Raw genomic sequence first — 19,000 nt, 5'->3', positions numbered from 1 at the left:
GCCACACATTTTACGATGCGAAGATGGAGACTTAGAAACGGATGAATCTATGTTTGAAATGTTCGAATTTCTGACGAAATCGCACAATGTGCGTATTATCGAACACTCGCTTGCTATGAAGATAGCAGATGGAGCTCTGCTACGAACGGGGATCTGCATATTGCACGATCTTCTTCGAAAGCTGACCACGTCGTCCTCGAAAAGCTGCTTGCTGGATGAATTTGTCGCTGTTACGTTACGGGTGAACTTGGTTCCTGCTGCTTCGAACCAAATAATTCGGATTGGAGAGCATGGCCATCCTATCGATAAGGCTATCGAAAATCTCTTTGTTCGACTGGCACGTGTTGTATCGAATGATCAGGCGTCGTTCGAGCTGAAGAAGAAGGCGTTAATGGCATGGACAGTGCCTCTTAGTACGTCAAACCGAGGAATCCCTAGCGTTGTGGCCTTGATAGCAAAATCTGGACTTATGAGTACACTCGTCGAGCTCCTTCTTGACGAAGCAAACGTGCTGGATACACACATTGATACGAATGCTCTCACACATCCGACTGACTACCAAGAGTGCGAATCCAAAGTGCCAACGAAGATATCCCCCGTCAAGTCTCTCTTGTTTGACCAAACCCCTGGCCAGATCATTAGTATCTTGGCTTGGGAAGCGTTCTGTGCCATTGCTATACAGCTTAGCAAGTCTGATATCTTTGCTGAGCATCGACAATATCTATTGCTGCGTTCATCGGGGTCCAATGTGCACGGAGAACCGCTGACTCCTAGAAGTACAGTGATGTCCCCGCGTAGACGCTTGACGTTGCCCAAGAAGATGGTCATCTCCAGTACCGAAGAGATCATTGAGCAAATGACAGACGGTTTATTTTTAATGCTGGAAGGAACCAAAACTCGACTGGATGCCCTGGAAATGTCATCACAAGAGTATGCTGAGGTGATAAGACCATTGGAGAAGAATATTGAGAAGCAAGATTACTCTCGAGTTTGTCTGTTCGGAAGTCCGGTTCAATTCTCTCATTCGAACTCTTGTGACATCGCAATACCCAAAGCTAATACTAGCGAAGCTACTACGAGTCTGACTGTGGTATTCTGGGTTTACGTGGAGCACACAGGTGCAGCATTTCCCAATAATGAAGCTCACACGTGGTCGAAGGAGTCCTCTGTGCGGGTAATTACGCTTAGTACGAATGACTCGTCCGGTCCTGACAGCAGTGGCTCATTGGTTGTATTTACTCGTGACGCGTCCTCCGATGACGTGTCGATCGGGCTCTCGATAAAGTGTGAAGGAGACACGACCAACGGTTGGTGTTCGGTCTTCGTTGATGAACATATACCACGTAGAAGATGGATCCAGATTGTCTTGAGCTTTGACAAAGACAAACCCGAGCAGCTTCAGATATTTGTAGCAGCCAGGCGCTCAACGCTCAGCAATAGTCAACAGTCCGTAGATCGCTATAAGATTTTCTGTTCGGAAGTTCTACAGAAAGCAACTTTGTGGACTCAAATGACTGTAGGGGGCGTCGCCGATATGGATACATTGACAAATCGGAACGAGACCAACGCACCGGAGCTACAACGACTACCGGCTCTACCTAAAAAGCCGATCGTTGGATTTACTGCAGTTGTGGACGACGTTTTTGTAGCACATAAGGCTCTTCCGGAGGATATAATCGCTCGGATGCAGTGTAATGGCCCCGTTCTGTTCCGCTTAAAGCAGCGGTGTATAGCAGAAAATCATTGTGCCAAAGTACTAGGCTTGTTGTGTCAACTTGTCGGTACTGGCGAAGAGCTTTCGAGTGAAGGTTCGCCTGCCAAGCATCCGTCTTCTAACCGATGGGCTACGCTCTTGACCCACATGCTGGCACGCACGTGTCGAGATCAGGACCTGGCGCAAGTTTATCTTTGCCATTTTCTCCAAGTTGTTCTACCGCGAGCTTCGCCACTTGCAGAGTTTGACGTCGAAATTCTAGGTCAAAAACTGTTCGGCTCTCGTCAGATGAAGACGATGAATCTCGAAGAATTTTTTATCGATTTGAACGAGAACACTCCTCTCCTTTCTACGTCGACGATACGGAGACAGAACGAAGCACTGTATCGAACGATGCACCAACGCGGTATCTTGCATGGATATTTTCAAAGTGAAAAGGCATCTGACGAAACAAAAACCGGTATATTGACCTTAAAACTGAAGGCATCGATGCGCTTTGCTGCTGCCGTACACCTCTTTCAAACGCTGTGCTGCTCACCTTTGTGGAGAAGACGTATGGATCAATTTATCGAGACTTCGGGTGTTATTTTCCAGAACAGTGGAGTGTTACAGGAGCTTTTTGAGGCTGAAGACTGCAGTGATCTTTCACTTGCTAAAATGTCGGCTGTAGTAGGCACGATCGCTGGATATGCAGAGCAAGTTGTAAATAGCCATCGAGCTTCTGTACAGGAGGCAGCCATTCTGCCCTCTGCAATTCAAGCTTACAACTCCCCGTTCGATTCTGTGGTTCGTTCGGATAATGATAATCACGTTCGTAACATTCAAGCTCTCGTGACTGAGATGCTAAGCGAAGAGACAAAAAATGTTCTACATCTTCCAGCAAGGAAAGATATCCTGGCAAAGCGTCACAATGATATTGTTGCAACGAATGCGCTGGATCAACGAATTGCTTCTATAGTTCATCAACGCGCACGTGTACTTCGAGTTCTCATGACTGCACTACTGCGGGAACAATCTTCAGCAACGAGCAATTCGTGGCATCATTTCGTACTTAACAAGTCAATTGTTTGTGATAGTTTACTCCTGACTGCGTCCTCAAGCTTGAAGGAGCAGATCGTGACATTGCTCGGTCCTGATGCAAAAATCGCAATGAAACTTCGTCGATTGCGCGTCTTCCTTAAGGAAATTCTACGTGGAGGAAAACACCATCGAAATGTTCCGTTAACGGTAACACTTGCTGACCTGGAAAATCTCCAATGGCGACTATGGGAGGAGTTTTCTACTCGATCTCCCTCAACGTCACTATATCCTTGGTGGCAGAGTAGCCAACTCGATGGGAGATTATCTCTTGAAGTCGTTGGAGGAGAAGTCGAGCTGAACGACCTCCGAGTCAAAGCTTTGGAACATTTCCCCACCGTACACTTATCCCAAGCTTCTATTAGTGCGAGCAGTGGGTTGTGGTTCTTTGAAGTCGTTGTGCTTACTGATGGACTCATGCAAATCGGTTATGTGGACGGAGACTTCACTGCGGACCCTCTTCAAGGTCAAGGTGTGGGTGACCATACGAACAGTTGGGCGTTTGACGGATTCCGGTGCAAAAGGTGGAACGTCAACTCCTACGACTATGGCGAGCAGTGGAAAGCAGATGACGTCGTGGGCGTGTTGCTGGATACAGATCGGATGAAGATGAGCTACTTTCTTAACGGTAAATTCCTAGGTGTTGCGTTTTCAGGCATCCCGATGACGTCCAGCTCCCGAATGTGTCCAGCTGCGTCGTTGAATGTCCATCAGTCGGCTGAATTTCACTTTGGCACACGCTCTATTGTGTCTTCAAGCGAGGTATCGAGTTTCAGAGGCTTCAAGTACTTGCCCGTGCTTGATAACGACGACCAAAGTCGTTTCCGGCCTGTTATCGCGGCACTTGATAGTGTTGATAACTTATGCAAGGAAGGAAATGGTTCATCGGAAGACTGGAGTACCAGTGGAGATAGTGATACGGACGGTGGTGACATCACACTGGCAGGCTCCGACAGCTTGTATAGCGTTAGAAGAACGCTCAATTTATGCTCACGAGATGGACGTGACACGCACTCAGCTGACCAAAATGACGAGGAAAATGCGCAGCGTCGTCGAGATTTGGTAGAAGGGCTAACGGGTCTTGGGTTCCCTCTTGAATGGGTTACTCGATGTGCTACTGAAACGCGTATGTCTATGGATGAAACAGGCGCAGTCGCTTGGATATTGGAGCAAATGGAGAAGGAAAGTGCGCAGGATGGAGCGTCGAAGGTGCCACCGAGGGCTGGCTTCAAAGATGACGGGATGATCCACTTACCTGGTCTTGTGGTTAGTCAGTCTGCCGACACTTTTGCTGCAGATAGTGGCGAGGTTACGGAGCTGGAAGATAAAAGCTCGAACGTTCCCATATTTCGTCCTCCTCGTTCTTCATTCTCAGGAATTACCGGGACTGCATTGGCAGATATCAACGCGTTTATCGACGCAGAAAAAGACCAGCAAAGCGATGAGACTAGCAGTGACGCTTTTCAATCTGATCTCTATAGACAACGACACATTGGACGTCAAACTCTGAGCGACTTAGCCTTAACAACGGAAGAGAATGAGCAGAAGTCCAAGCGTGGAGTGGATGATCTTGTTCCTCTCCGCGCTGTGGTCGATACAACATTGTTTGTTTCGTACAGTCGACAAGCTGTTACGTCACTATTATTGCTGGCTTCGAAAGAAGAGGAACAAGAAGCGGTTTACCGAATGGTTCACCGATTGCTGTCAAGTCAGGAGACGTCAACGCGTCTTCGTCGGTTCTTAAAGATTGGAATTGGTCTTGATACGCTGGATTCCGTGTTTGAATGGGGCTATATCTCCGAGCGATTTGGACCGAATGGTCCTTTCCAACTGCAGAAATCTGTCGTGGCACTTTTGAAATATGAAGCTCGAGCTTTGTCAAGAAGCAGCCCAATAGAAAATCTGTCCGAAAGCTCTCCGTTTCTCGGATTCTTTTGCCAGGAAATGTTAGGTCAATGTGATCGTGGTCTGAGTTTAACACGAAGTAAGCAAAGTGAGAAAAGTGGGAGTGAGACAAGAGCTATTCAAGCAGAAGCCGCGTGGTTTGCGTGGGTGTCCGGAGTGGTAATAGAATTCGTGGAGGATCAATCCTTGGCAGTCGAAAAGGAGTCTCATCACTCCGACGTTGTCGTTCCTCTTTTTTCTAGCGTTTCGTTTGCGGAGAAGTTGGTAACTATCGCGTCAAGCCCGTCAACTACCTTGAAGACGTGGAAATATGTGGCATTCCGCTTGATGACGAGAATTGTGTTCGTGATTCGCGCTCGAGATTCTTTGTCGGAGTTTCTTTCGGCTACTCAACTGACAAATCTGACAGAACTCTTTACACTCCGCTGTCGACGGGAGATGTACAGTCGAGTGTTCTACTCTGACGTGACGAACGCGCTGTTTGCTCTTCTGGTGCGCTCATCTGCTCATGACTCTGGTCAAGACAAGACACCGTCGGAGAGCCACAATTTGAACCTTCGAGTCAACAACTACTCGGCAACACACGTGACGATATCATGGGACCAAACTTCTGCGGCCCAAATGTCAGCAACTTTCGACAACTTAACCGACACGTCTACCACAGAGGATAACTCTGGAGTTATGCTACTTCGCGTTTCACAAGACACCCGTCAACGTCCAGACTCTGACTCTTCCGTAACAAAGGCACTACCATCGAAAGGGGCATACACTATCCGGAATTTGCTGCCAGATACGCAATATCGTATTAGACTCGACCCTGCTGAACCAATTATCGACAGTATTAGCGCCACGACACCGCAAGGTACAGGAATTAAAGTGCAAACGCCACCTGAGCCTGTGTTTGAACTCGACCGAGAGTCCGTGGGGAAGAACTTAGTGGTCGATAATCAGAATCTGACTGCTACGAACACTGTCAACAAGAAATGGCACTCTGTGCGTACGTCTGTCGCCTTCGAGGAAGGGATTCATTCGTGGCAAGTGCGACTGGATACTTGCGTTTCGAAGAACATTTTCATTGGGGTGTGCACCGCAGACGCTAGTATGGACAACTACGTCGGCAGTGACGCGTATGGCTACGGATTCCTCGCCAATAAGGCGATCTGGCACAACAAGGCAAAGTTGCATTCCTACGGGGAAATTTTCAAGCAAGGCGACGTCATCCAAGTCACGTTGGACTGTAATGCCAGAGCTCTCGCTTTCAGCCGCAACGGGGAATATCTGGGGATCGCAGCCACCAATATGCGTGCAGGGACTAATCGAGCAGATAATGACGGAAACTGCAAATGGTTTCCAGCATTCTCCATGTACAACAAAGACGATAAAGTCACGTTGATCCCTCCACCCGCTGCCACAACGTTTGCTACGAAGGACGGTCGGCCACAGAATGCTTCAACACTGGAGCTCATTGAAGCGATGCAGAGTGTATTGACGTACCAACGTCACGTGACGGGGGTGGATATTTCTTGTACCAGGCTTTTTGAAAAGGCTTTCGAGGAATTTGACCATTGGAGACGTGGAGAGGTTTTATTCCGTGAGACTTGTCTTGGACAAGTGATTGCGATTAGTAAGAGCAAGTCTATAAAGGAGAAATACGGACTGGCGTTTGGAGACACTGTGTTTACCTCCAAAGGGCAGTGTACTGTTCTTGGCGAGTATCGACATGAGCTGTGGTACGAAGTTGATGAAGGAGGAGGGTCATCTCTTTACGGGACAGCTTCTCCTTCTCAACTCGCTTCTTGGAGTTTAAGTACTTGTCGCGAAATGCTAGAGTCACCAGACGAGTATCCAGTTCATCGTCTTCACAAGTATAAGGAGAGTAGTGAAGCAGATTCTGTCGAGCATCAGACTTCATCTGACATTACCGAGCACGACGAGTTTTCGTTCCAGTCATTTGTCGACGCACAGATGAAATGGTGTGAGAACGGTGACGTTGCGGGGGCTGACTCCAAGATAATCGCCAAACTTGACGCAATTGCATCGTCACAGAGTTCCAACAGTGCCGTATTGCTCTCCTATGCGGATATTTCAATGGCTTTACTCTTGGAGAGGAGTTATGGTACGAGAGCAGAGTTAAGGGCTAACCAAGTATTGGCTCGTATTGGATTCCTGCTGCATGTGAATCGATGTCTGTACAGAGTTGTGCGTCTCGCTATACCGAGAAATATATTCGCTACATCGCTTGGGGTACCGGAGAGTCCTGAATGCTTGACAAAGTCTAATTTGAAGGAGCCACCAATTGGATGCATGGAGTATCCACAGGTCTCTCCTGTCGCAACTCTGCTGAACTCGCCTCATTGGACTGCTGAAGATCCGTCAGCTTTTTCCCAAATTGCAATCGTGGCAGGTCAGCTTCTGTTCTCGTCACAGAAAGAAAAACTCATTGAAAGAGAACTAGATAGGACTATGACGACAAGTCGGACACTCGATAGTGTGCAAGATCCCTGTGAGAATGAAGATGTCGGTGATCTCCCAGTAGTCAAGATAAGATACCCATTCTCAACAGGAGTCCCATTCTGGGAGTGTAGCTCTGCAATGCTGAAGAGAAAGACGCGCTTTTGGCTTCCGAAGGTCATCGAATCATCGATTTTCCTGCAGTTGGCGAAGCAGTTGACCGCACAAGATGCTCGACAGTGGAGACGCTCATCCACGCAGCCATTCGAAGCGATCCCGATCTCTCAAACATTTCGAGTTCGTATCGAGAAACAACCGACTGAATCAAGCGGAGAAATCGGACAAGATGAGTTCGACCAACAGCAACAGGATGAGGACGACGAAGACCAGCTTCAGCAACCTTCTTCTAAGCAGACAGCCAAGTACTTGAACCTCTTTGAGAGTGCAGTTCGCGAGATCCAGTCGCCTTCGTTCCCGCTGTTTGCACCCGTTCAAGGTATTGGCAAACCCCTTCAACTTGATGTCAACCTCGAATTGTTTTCCCCGATAGCGTTGGCACATTCTCGAGTGCCAAGCTCCCAATTGTTACTTTGGTACTTTTGCTTCGGACAGATTCTCGGAATCACGTGGCGAAGTAAACTTCTTCTTCCGTTGCAATTTATCACAACGTCATTCTGGGAAGAGCTTGTCGATTCCCTTAGAAATGAAGACAGAAACAGCGTGCGGGACGTTTCTATTTGTGCTATTCGCGATGGGTTTTTCTCCATTATCCCAAGTCGATGTGTTGTGCTTTTGAGTGGGAACAATTCCAGTCTCCGAGAATTACTTTCCGACTTGGATGTAAACTTCGTCACTAGACTGGAACGTCACGCCACTTACTCGGTCTCTCGTCAAAGGCACCACGATTCATTCTGGAACGTTGTGAACGCCTTCACGTCAGTGGAGCGGCGTATGCTGGAGCAATTCGTAAACTCAGAGCGACGACGTAACACCAAGCGAGGCGAAGTGACACAAGACACCGACAATTCCGCAAACTTCGTCCTGGAGATGGCAGACGCGTTGGCTGACGGTCGAGACCATCCGGACTCGTGCTACCCCGTTGTCGTGTCTACTGGTCAGCAATCGAGTCGGCTTCATCTCCCCGCATACTCATCCGCACAAACGCTGCGTCAAAAGTTACTGCTCGCTATGACCAACGTCCCTTTCGTGTAACAATTCAGTAACAAGACGTTGTATTCCATTTGATTTATCGGGTGTTCTTTTAAACTAAATACATGTTACAGCAACGAACGAAGCGAGTCTGGAAACGACCTTCAGCCACTTCATTTCATAGATGGCCGAGTTCTAAAAGTCGAGTGCTTCTACGCAGTAGCACGGTCGAAGGATAATGGGTCGGTCTCTCCGTTGGCACTGTAACGAGCCTCAAGCACCGCTGGGTTGTCCATGGGGTCTTCGTCGTCGACCGATAGCGCACGTGATCGTCCACTAGGAGCACTGAGCACCCAGCCATGGCGACTGTCTTCGAAGATGAGAAACAGAGCCAGGAACAGCACCAGAACTGCCATGCCTAGCAGCATCATCATCACCGCACGGTAGCTGCCCGTCTCATCGCGTAAGTATCCGACCATCAAGTTGCCGAACGTAGCGCCGATAGCGTCAGTGATCTCCACGATACCGAAGGCTGTCCCGAAGCTCTTGCGACTCACCGAGTTGGGGATCGCAGCCATCAACACCGTCGGGGTGAACGACAGACAAATGGAAATCAGCAGCATGGACACGATTGGGTTAATCTCGGTGAAGATCATGAACGTGTACGCCAAGACGGACAGAATAGCCGACAGGATGATGAGCAGGATACGGCCACCGAAATGGTCGATAGCGAGCCCGATAAACGGCGCAAAGACCACGAACAAGTGCGAGACACTGCTCACGACGCCGGCCTTGACGATAGAGTAGTCGTAACGCTGGAACAAATAGCTGGCACTGACATTCTGGAACAAATGGAAGACGTTGATGAAGTTGACGTGCAGCAACACGATGACCCAGAACATACGCGAGAATTTCTGTACGTTGTCGCACGAGATCTGCTTGGCCTGTGTGTTAGACTTCCGCCAGCGGTGTTTGCGGCGCTTCTTGTCTGCGTAATCCTTGAGCCAGTGGAGACTTGGGTCCAGGGCTTCCTCACTGACGACGCGGTTCTTGACGATACGCTTGAGGTTCAGAGTGTAGTGACACACCAGGATGCCGACGAGGGCAGAGACGACACACACAGCCACGCCATACCACAGAGCTTGCACGTATCCGCCGAAGTAGAGCGCGATTGGGGCCACTGTGGCCTTGGCCAGCATCTTGGAGACGTTGGTGATGGCGACACTGACGCCCATAGCGAAAGTCAGCTCTTTGTTCCTGAACCACGAAGCGATGAAGACACGAGCACCCACCACGACGCTGCCTTCGCCCACGCCGAAGAAGACACGGCCGAAAAGCGCAAGCCAGTAGAGTTTGAGCTCCATTCCGATCGCGAAAATGGCCTGGCCCACACAGATCCAGACCAGGAAGAAGCGGATACTGCGGTGGCCGCTCTTGTCCATTAGGCGGCCTCCGAGCAGTGGGATGAACATGTTGGGCACTGTTACGGCCGACAGCAGCGCACCGTACATGGTGTTGGTGATGGGGAACTCCGCGTCGTCCAGCATGAGCTGTTCTAGCGACGACATGCCGTTCTTGACAAAGTGGCCACCGAATGGGATGCAGCTCATCAGGATGAGAAGATAGAAGCGATGCGGAGGCGACGTGGAGCGCCAGAACTGCCAGGCAGGAGCGCGGCGCAGCGGCGAGCGTGGCGGAGTGAGGCCGCCGCCGTCTCCGTGCTCTGACAGACAAGCATCGTAGACCAGCGGCGTGAGCTCTGACGGCTCGGCTGATGCCTTGAGCTTGGCTGTCATTGGACTCAGGTGATTGACTTGCTGGCAATCCTGTAAGCTGCTTTGAGGTGTAGGCAGCAAAAGTGCAAGTGAAGGTGGGAGAGACCGACGTCAGCGCTTATGCTGCGCAAGCTTTTGTGACGTGGTCACGCGCACGACCTGGCTGCCGCCGCCTTGCGGCAAGGCCCGTCGGGATCGGCTTTTGACCACCGTAGCCTTTTCGGCAGACGCAACGTGGGACGAGAAAGAGGTGCGGCCGAATTGGGCAGGTAAATGTGATTTTGCAGCTGTCCAAAAACGTAAAAGAGTTTGATAAGAACACCCAATTGAATTAAATTTCAAAGGACCACTAAGTTGCTCTATCCAATCGACCAATGGGACCGAAAGGTCGTGGCGGAACCGCTGAAGGCACGCGCTGTGCCCCAATCAGACAGCTCCGACGGCGGTTTCTGTGCCACCGAACATGTCACCAGTTGGTGGAGCAACGGATACCATATTTCCGCTGTGCTGTCGTTCTTTATTACTATATAGAGGAATCACACCCAGTACACGGTACACTCAACAGCCGTGGCATTTTCGTATTTCTATTTACTAATGAGAGGATAGAAATCAGTTTTTCTTAAGTTTGTTAGCAAGCGGACCCCTCGGCAAGAGGGAATTACTATTGGGGATATCAATACAGAGAGGATCGTCTGAGCAAGTCGGCGCTTCGCAGCATTACATGTAATCTGCTGGCGGGCCGCCAGTGGCGGCCAGCAGATTAATGCTGCAAATCCCTCAGCACGTGCTTCAACTGGACGCGATATGCGTTGGCCGTTGACCCTGGCGGCACCGCCTGCACCGCAGGTGCCACCTCGTGTCAATAAGCGACTGCCCCAACAGCGTTGCCGCAGCTTCAACCCTTGGGTATCTTGAAGAAGATACCCAAGACACGTGCCAGCAACCAGTGAGTGGTAGTGCTTATGCCGGTTCTGTCAAGACGACTTGGACTCATGATGAATTTCATTGGTGCTGCAATGCTAGAATTATCTCGATATGGCTGAGGCTCCTGAGCCCAGTGAGCTCACGATTTGGGGTGGATGATCCAGCGGATATAGGTATTAATAAGTACTACAAGCACGCAACACTGCTGCTTTGTCGCGGCACGATAGAAATTAAAGATCGATACAACTCTGTGTGTAGTACTGTTCACTGAACTTGGGATTTCAGCGGCGGTGCCGATCGTCAATTTGCCCACTTCGCCGTCGGAAGCTGACACGTGCCGGGGATCAATCATGCCTCTTGATACCGGCTGCAGTTGCACTTGACATCAACTTGCAGCAAGTCTTGCTGCCAGTGCTCAAAGTCACAGCGTAACGCAGCCGGTGTTTGCAGTTTTGCTGTTGGGCTAAGACTGTTGACAAAACTACTTCAGTATTCTAGAGACCTGAACTCTCCCCGACGTACTCTTTTACATGTAACCCTTGATCCTAATGCACTAATTTGACTGAAGTAGCTGCAAGGAATACTGTCCAAATATATAGCCAACGTGCACTCAGCAGCCATGACGCTTGTTGGACCAATTCGTTTGATCAATTGACTACCACAAAGCTATTTTCCTCGCTCTCACGGCAAGTTAAAACATTAACCGTCTCATACACGTGAACTGCCACATAGTAAAGAATCAAATCTTGTGTGTAAGTACGAATCGTCCAGAAACTAACTGTTAAGATTTCATAATCTTGAGCTAGGTAGTCAAGAAAGTTCTACGAGGATAACTACATGTAAAAAGAGAGTTAGCTATATAACGTCATTCTTCAGCTCCCAAGGTTTACATCGATGATCTCTCAAAAAATGTTTTTGTCAACCTCTGAATCCGGGCACATGTAATTTATAAATATGCGTTAGAAATAAGGGTAAGTACTCACCTTAAAAGGTGAGCTTACAGACCCAAAGGGGTCTTACATACACTCAAGGAAGGCACCCGGCGTTCTCGAGTGTCTACATGCATATAAGACTTCTTTAGAATATTTAGCTAAAATAGAAGGCCACCTATATCATCACCTTAAAAGGTGAGTACCGGTACTTAAAAGAGCTCACCTTCTTTCTTAACGTAAATTTAAAATTTGTACTTCGTACTTAATTTAAAACATTTTGCGCAAAAAATTGCTTTTTAATGCTAAACGTAAATTTTATTGGAATGGATTTATATCAAAACAAACATTGTAAAGAGATCTTCTGCCTTTTCTCAAAATATTATTTTTCCGGACGCCAAATTCGGGTCAGGATTAGGGAGGCGCACTGACGCTCACAACACAAGACATAGCAAATTGCATGTGCCCCATAGCTTAAAAATTATCACCTCACAACGAGCTCTGGTTATTTCTATTTTTATAACTACATCAAGGAAATGCGCAAAACGTCTTTTGAACTAACTTCGTTCTTGGTGAAATATAACCCCTTCAATAAGGTGGATATCGCCTTCAGGCTACTGCAACAAAAGGCCCAATGCAGTACAGCAAAGATTTCCGTTTGCTGAAGAGCCCTTAGAGCATCTCCAGCGGTAGGCTCTAACGATGGTTTTATCCCAAAAGTTGCGCAAATAAATCTCTCGACAAGTTTTTTTTGCCCCACCCGTTGGTGGTATTATTAGTTTTAACTTCAGGAAGACTTATATTTCTGGTCCAAGGACTTTATATAAAACCTCAGTCTAACGAAAGGAAACCTTCGATCTCAGCACCGACACGGAAACTTGCAGTACGATGGGGAAGGGCTTAGCGTGGAGTGAGAGCGAGACCATACAGCTTTGCCTGTCGTGGCTGGAGGTATCGGAGGACGCAGTGCGTGGTGCAGGACAGAAGAGGAGCACGTTCAGCAGTCGCTTGTACAGCCACTGGCTGGAAAACAAGAGACCAGAAGACAAGGATCCACGAACGGAGGTTGCGATAATGGGGCGATGGAAGAAACTGCAGCCAGAAGTAACGAAGTTCTGCGGTATATATGCGAAGGTCACCAGCAGAGAGCGATCAGGATGGAATGACGCTATGTATCTGGACGCCGCGTTGAAGGTTTACCAAGAGCGACGCAAACAGCCGTTCGAGTTTCTTGCGGCGTGGAAGGAGCTCAAGGACAAGCCCAAGTGGACCAACAAGATCACTTCGGCCTCATCTATTGGAGTCAAGCGAGGAACAAGTGACGTTGCGTCTTTGGAGAGACCAGAAGGCCGCAAAGCAGCAAAGGCGGCTAACGCCAAAACTAATGAGAGTCATGGAAGTGCTGGAGCTCAAACGATTGGGGGTGAAGCTCACCTTAGGTTCGTTGTTGCCACAGAAAAGAAGGTCGCTGTGATGGAGCAAAGTCTCCATCTATCTATCTTCTTGCAGAATCCCGCTAGCTACGAATCACAGGAATATTTTACTATGCAGCGAAAAACCATACTCGCCAACATGAGGAAGACACTTGCTGTTTCACAAGAGCGCCAGCAGCTACAACAAAGCGAAGAGCTAAAAACACCTGAGCGTTCGTTCATGGCACCGCACGTGGCAGGACTACATAATGGCGAGGGTGAAGAAAGTGAAGTTGCTGACAATCAAATCAGTACTTTAATTTAGCTGGGCTTCTGCACGTAGTCTAGCTTAAAAACCTACTACACAGGATCCAGAGAAAAGTTTTGCTAGCCGAGATCACCGTAGCACTGCCATACGTGTTCGATCAAATCCGTTTTTAATTCATAGTGAAGCTCTTCGTCTTCAAGCACTTGCATCGCGTTTGCTATCATTGCGACTGGGCACTCATCCGGTACACCAACTTCTGCCGGGCTGACCCATTCATCTTCAAACAGGTACTGATGATTTAGCGAGGTAATTCGCTGCTCGTCTTCCACAATCATGTTATGGAGGATGATGCATGCTAGCATTACATCATTCATTGCATCGACACTCCATAGTTTACAGGGCAGGGCAAGAATTCGAAAGCGTTGTTGTAATACTCCAAATGTGCGTTCAACGTCTTTGCGAGCGGCTTCCTGCTGGGCAGCGTAACATCTACGCTTGTTGCCTTGGGGCGCACTGATACTGGATTGGAAAATTGCCCAGGCAGGATAAATTCCATCTGTAAGATAGTATCCCTGATTGTACGTCGCACCATTCACAGTGAAGGAAATCCTGGGAGCAACACCGTTTACCAGGTCATTCAACAAAGGTGAACGCTCGAGTACATTCAAATCATTGTTGGCGCCAGGCATGCCATAGAATGCATGCCAAATCCATAACGACTTAGAAGCCACGGCTTCCAAGATCACCGTCGAACACTTCTCTTTTCCCTGAAAAGCTCCTTGCCATGCCGTTGGACAATTCTTCCATGTCCAGTGCATACAGTCCAAGCTACCAATCATACCCGGAAATCCGCGTTCAGCATTCTCGGCAAGAAGTATTTTCAAGTCATCCTTGGTCGGCTTTCGAAGATACTCTGGACCAAATAATCGGATAATATTTTTGCAGAACAGCTTTAAGGTCTCCAACACTGTGGACTCAGCCATACGAATCAACTCATCTAATTGATCTGCTGATGCTCCATATGCCAACATCCGTAAAGCACACGTCACCTTCTGTTCTGGTAGGAAACCAGCACGTCCAGTTGCGTCACTACGCTGGACGAAGTAGCTGCACTCTTCATCCTCAACCAGGGCAATGGTAATGAGCTCAAAGAGGTTACGACGCATACGAAATCGCCTGCGGAAGTCATCTGCATCAGAACGAGTAGCCATGAGCATTAATGGACAGTTTTAAAGGAGAACATGTCGTTTACTCAAATACATACCATCATCGTAGACTGGGTTGTCGCCAAAGTAGTCACTCATTAGGCGTTCACCCCATATTTCTCGATCCCGCTCTTTATTTGCTCTCCTGCCTTTGGTGGACCCGCCGTGTTTGCCCCGCACTGCGCTCGTGTTGTCCACCCCGCCCTCAGGCAACATGTAGGTGAAATAGTACTCTTCTTCCGAGTCGTCGTCCATACTTGACGTCGCCAGCAGTGCTTCACTCCTTCGTGTATTTCTGATAGTGCGGTATCTAGAGAGATCTTTTGTATCGTCGTTTGATTGGACAAAAAAATGTTAAGCCGCGGTGAGTTCCAAACCGCTGTAGACAAGATGCAATCAGGAGTTCTATCCTAAAAATTGAGGTCTCATCCGTCTCAATAGGACTTGCAAATAAGTCTAACCGCTGGAGATGCTCTAAGAGCATATAGTGACAGCTCTAACGATGACTGCGTATAGTACTAGCCCCTCCTTGTAATCACCAACTTTCGCGTCGTCCAGTATTGTTCTTCAGCCTGCTGTGCAAACGCAGCCGGCAGACTCTCTCGTTTTCTGGACAGCACTCGTCAATGCATCTTGCTTTTAAAAGTTGACGAATGAGCTTTACATCACATGCTGAGACCTGATCATTGCGGGCGTCACGAAGGGGTACACGACAGGGCATGGGAAAAATAGTATAATCGCATTTTTACGGGTATTATATTACGGGTATTATATTGACAGAATTATCTAAAAAAAAATCAATACACGTATAATACAGAATAAGGTCTATTAATACAGTATTTTTTCACCACCAACCAATTCGCCAGTCGAGACACCATCCAGTCATTCTACCACGGCATCTTACACACTCTATTGTGCCGCACAGCATCACTCTCACTTAAAATTACTTCCCTTCCGAGAAAAGCACTTCTTCCCCTCCCTCCCTCCTCCCCATACTGATATGACATCTCGCCAGCTCTGCGCCTACTACTTCGCGGGCCTTGGAGAAAGTTTGTTCGAGTGCAAGACATGCGGATCTAAAAGGAAGCAAGCGGCTGACACAGGCTACAGCAATCTGCTGAGCCATCTCGCTAGCAAGCACGATGGATATGCTGCGGAATATGCTGAGCTCCAAGCCTCGGCGACACCGTCGATCGCCTTGTTTGGTTTTGTGGATGACGTGACTCGCAATATCTACCAATGGATGGCTATCCTGATCCAGAGGAATCTACCAATAGCCGAAGTGGAGAACAAGCTCACACGTGATGTTGTAACGATGAAGCCTACGAGCGTAAAGGCAATGAAGCGCTACATGCGCCATGTCGCGCTCGCCATCAAGTGTTGTAGCCATGAGCCACTAGCAATACATTGTAATTATTGCAATTACTATTATTGTGTAACCTTGTACTACAGTCTTTATTACGGATCCGCATCTGCCCCAAGTAGCATTGTCTATTGTATTTCCCATGCCCTGGTACACGGGCACCGCGGGCAACACATATGGGCACGCAAATTGCTGGTAATGCTGCAGGTGGAGCTGCAGCAGGCGCTGGTTCGGCTGGCATTGATTTTTCACTCTGTGAGACCCGCGCAAATTTTGGCGCCAAGCCTGCAGAATGGGTACACTTTGCAATACTGGTACATATATTGATGCACGTCCAGATGAATACATTCGACTGGTGACATGACTGCATCGCGTCACCAGCGGCAATGTTTCCGCTCATTCCGGCAGGAGCAACCTCTCAGTGGAGGAAACCTACCTACCAGAGAAGAAATGACGCGGCAAACCTGGCTGTCAGATGACGAAAAAGATAAGATTCTTGCGATACACAGAGCAGGACATGATGTGTTCTTGATTGTGAAGGAAACCAAACGCTCCCACGACGTCATTGCCAGGCTTGTGAAGGCTCAGCCGTCCGCAACCCTACCTGCAGAGCCCGCTCAACGACAGCAGCTAGCATTCTCGCAGAAGCGGTCAGCGGCAAGTTATACCGCTGACAATTTTATCAAGATGCGCGACGGCGAGGGCAAGACAGCACACGAGGTGAGCTGCAAGCTGGCTGGTCGGCTGGTCAGCAGTACTGGACCCGAAAGAAGCGGTGCCTGGCGGTGGCGGGGGGATGGGGAAGATGCTGGTACATCTACAAGCACGACCTCTTTAAACGTTTAAAACTGGTCGATATTCGTCCGAGCTTGCCCACAGCGCAGTGTCAAGAGACTGAATCGTTTCAAGAATTGTTCTGTTGCTCAGCACTACCGTTTTCGTCATCAGTGCGCGGCCTCTCAGCTCCGGCCTTCACGTCACCAGGGCCAGCGCTTCGCTCCTTCTAGCAATAGAGTACAAATCATGTTAAGCGGCTTTCTGGCTGTTTTACCCCCCCCACACACACACACACAAAAGCTCGACCTTTAAAGTGCAAATTTAGACTCAAGCAAAAAAAAGAGCTGCTTTAATTTAAACCAAGTAACGCTTTTTACATCAATTGCTGGACAGCACGCCATGTGAGCGCTATATTCGCTTATGGCTGTGAAACGATGGATGCACCTCGTCGCCAGAACAATTACACCGTCAAACAGAGGCGAGAAGCGCTCGAGTGGGTGGTACTGGAAGAATGTAAGCGCGCTAAATATTCCATTGAGTACACTAAAAGGCTGGAGGAAAAAGACAAACATGATGTTTGAGTTCAAGGGCGCTCAGACAAGCAAAAAGGCAAAAGGACAGGGAGCAAAGACGAAAATCACATTTGTGCACGAATTGGGCACCTTCATGAAGGACGTCCGTCGAGAGGAAAAGGTAAATTTGTTCCTTAATTGTTTTAGAGTAGATTATAGCGTATTTTAAAGTACTTGTGTACAGGAGGCATGATCGAGTACATGAAGATGGAGCAGGGGGCTTGGCTGAAGAATTATTGAGCGGATAAATTCTCTCCTGAGCGCGCATTGGGCGCGTTGATGCGTATGTGCCAGCGGTTTTCAGCTCGGTAAGCATCTGTTTGTACAAAACGTTGGTTTAAACGAACCATTTTGGCAAATGTTCAAATTCTATTTTGTTTTCTTTATACTAATTTGCTTTGTTGGTGGTGTAGCCATGAATTTTCTGTTCAGAAACCACAGTATACTAAAAAGGACGAAGAAGCACTACAAAAATTCATTTGAAATTCGCCATCGAATTTGGAATGAGTATTCTTACTAGCCTCAATCCGCGATATACATCGATGAGACTGCAATTTACCTCGACACGCCACCACACAAGATTTGGGCCTTCAAAGGACGTCGTGGCTCCGCTAAAGTAAAGCACATTCAGAAAAACACCGGTAGACTCACTGTAGCTCTTACCATTAGAGCTGATGGTAAGATTTTAGTTTCTAGTTTTTATGCTTTTATCGTTTAGCGTTTTTTATTATGTTCTGATTTATATTACACGAAAAAAGTGCCTATACTGTTTATACTGTGAGGAACGCCTGGCGGGACCGTGGAGGCGTATGAGATTCCAACGTATCCTGCTGGCCACGTGTCTACCGTCCAAGAATACGGCTGGATGGACGCCACGGTGTGGTAAACGTTCGTTTTGAGCTTGTTAAAGTACGAAATTGTCGCCCCCGTGGCTCTCTTGCTGGACAGCTTTGACTTGCACGTTTCTGAAGTAGGTCGGAGCTTGTAGCAGAAGAGATCTCGGCAATAGTGGTCCCCATTCCTGCTAACAGCGCCTCTGCTAGTCAGCCACTTGATGTGGGAGTTATGGGGCCACTTCAAAAAACGACCGCTGAATGGCTACGAGACAAGGTTGCAGTGACAGGAATCGCAAAAGAAAAGCGCTTGGGTGCGGATATGCGCACGATTAGAGCGTGGACGATCATATCTACGGAGTGTATTATTAAAAGCTTCAAAAAAGCAAATCCCAAAGACCCTGTAGTGATGGTGTAAATCAAAAAGATACATGTACTTTTTCCGGTTGTTAATTCAATTTCTTAAGGCCGTGTCGCTTATTTTTTGGTTTTATTTTATTTTATTTTATTTTACTGGGATAGCTGGGCAGCCCAAGGTGAAGCCGGTTACTGAAGCCGTTTTTCAGACTGCGGTAGAATACCGGTATCTCAAAATTGCTTAGAGCTGTCAATCCTGTGAATGCTTAGAGCGGTCAATCCCGTGCAT

General features: G+C 48.2%; 3 protein-coding genes across 3 annotated transcripts; 1 reads left to right on the top strand and 2 right to left on the bottom strand.

Moving 5' to 3' along the window:
• Positions 1 to 5,797: 5,797 nt before the first annotated feature.
• Positions 5,798 to 8,359, top strand: PITG_05427 (uncharacterized protein; the record flags this gene model as incomplete). Its single annotated transcript, XM_002999030.1, has 2 exons — positions 5,798 to 6,199; positions 6,242 to 8,359. The coding sequence occupies 2 exons, from the start codon at positions 5,798 to 5,800 to the stop codon at positions 8,357 to 8,359; spliced, it is 2,520 nt and encodes an 839-aa protein (XP_002999076.1).
• A 149-nt stretch (positions 8,360 to 8,508) lies between these two features.
• On the bottom strand, positions 8,509 to 10,092 carry PITG_05426 (Major Facilitator Superfamily (MFS); the record flags this gene model as incomplete). The annotated part of the gene is made up of 1 exon (XM_002999029.1): positions 8,509 to 10,092. One exon carries the CDS (start codon positions 10,090 to 10,092, stop codon positions 8,509 to 8,511), a length of 1,584 nt encoding a protein of 527 aa, XP_002999075.1.
• A 3,625-nt stretch (positions 10,093 to 13,717) lies between these two features.
• Positions 13,718 to 14,821, bottom strand: PITG_05425 (uncharacterized protein; the record flags this gene model as incomplete). Its single annotated transcript, XM_002999028.1, has 1 exon — positions 13,718 to 14,821. One exon carries the CDS (start codon positions 14,819 to 14,821, stop codon positions 13,724 to 13,726), a length of 1,098 nt encoding a protein of 365 aa, XP_002999074.1.
• Between the last annotated feature and the right edge of the window lie 4,179 nt (positions 14,822 to 19,000).

The sequence above is a fragment of the Phytophthora infestans genome, genomic scaffold (assembly GCF_000142945.1).
Source record: "Phytophthora infestans T30-4 supercont1.7 genomic scaffold, whole genome shotgun sequence".
Lineage (NCBI taxonomy): Eukaryota > Oomycota > Peronosporomycetes > Peronosporales > Peronosporaceae > Phytophthora > Phytophthora infestans.
This window is presented reverse-complemented; position numbering and strand designations above follow the sequence as displayed.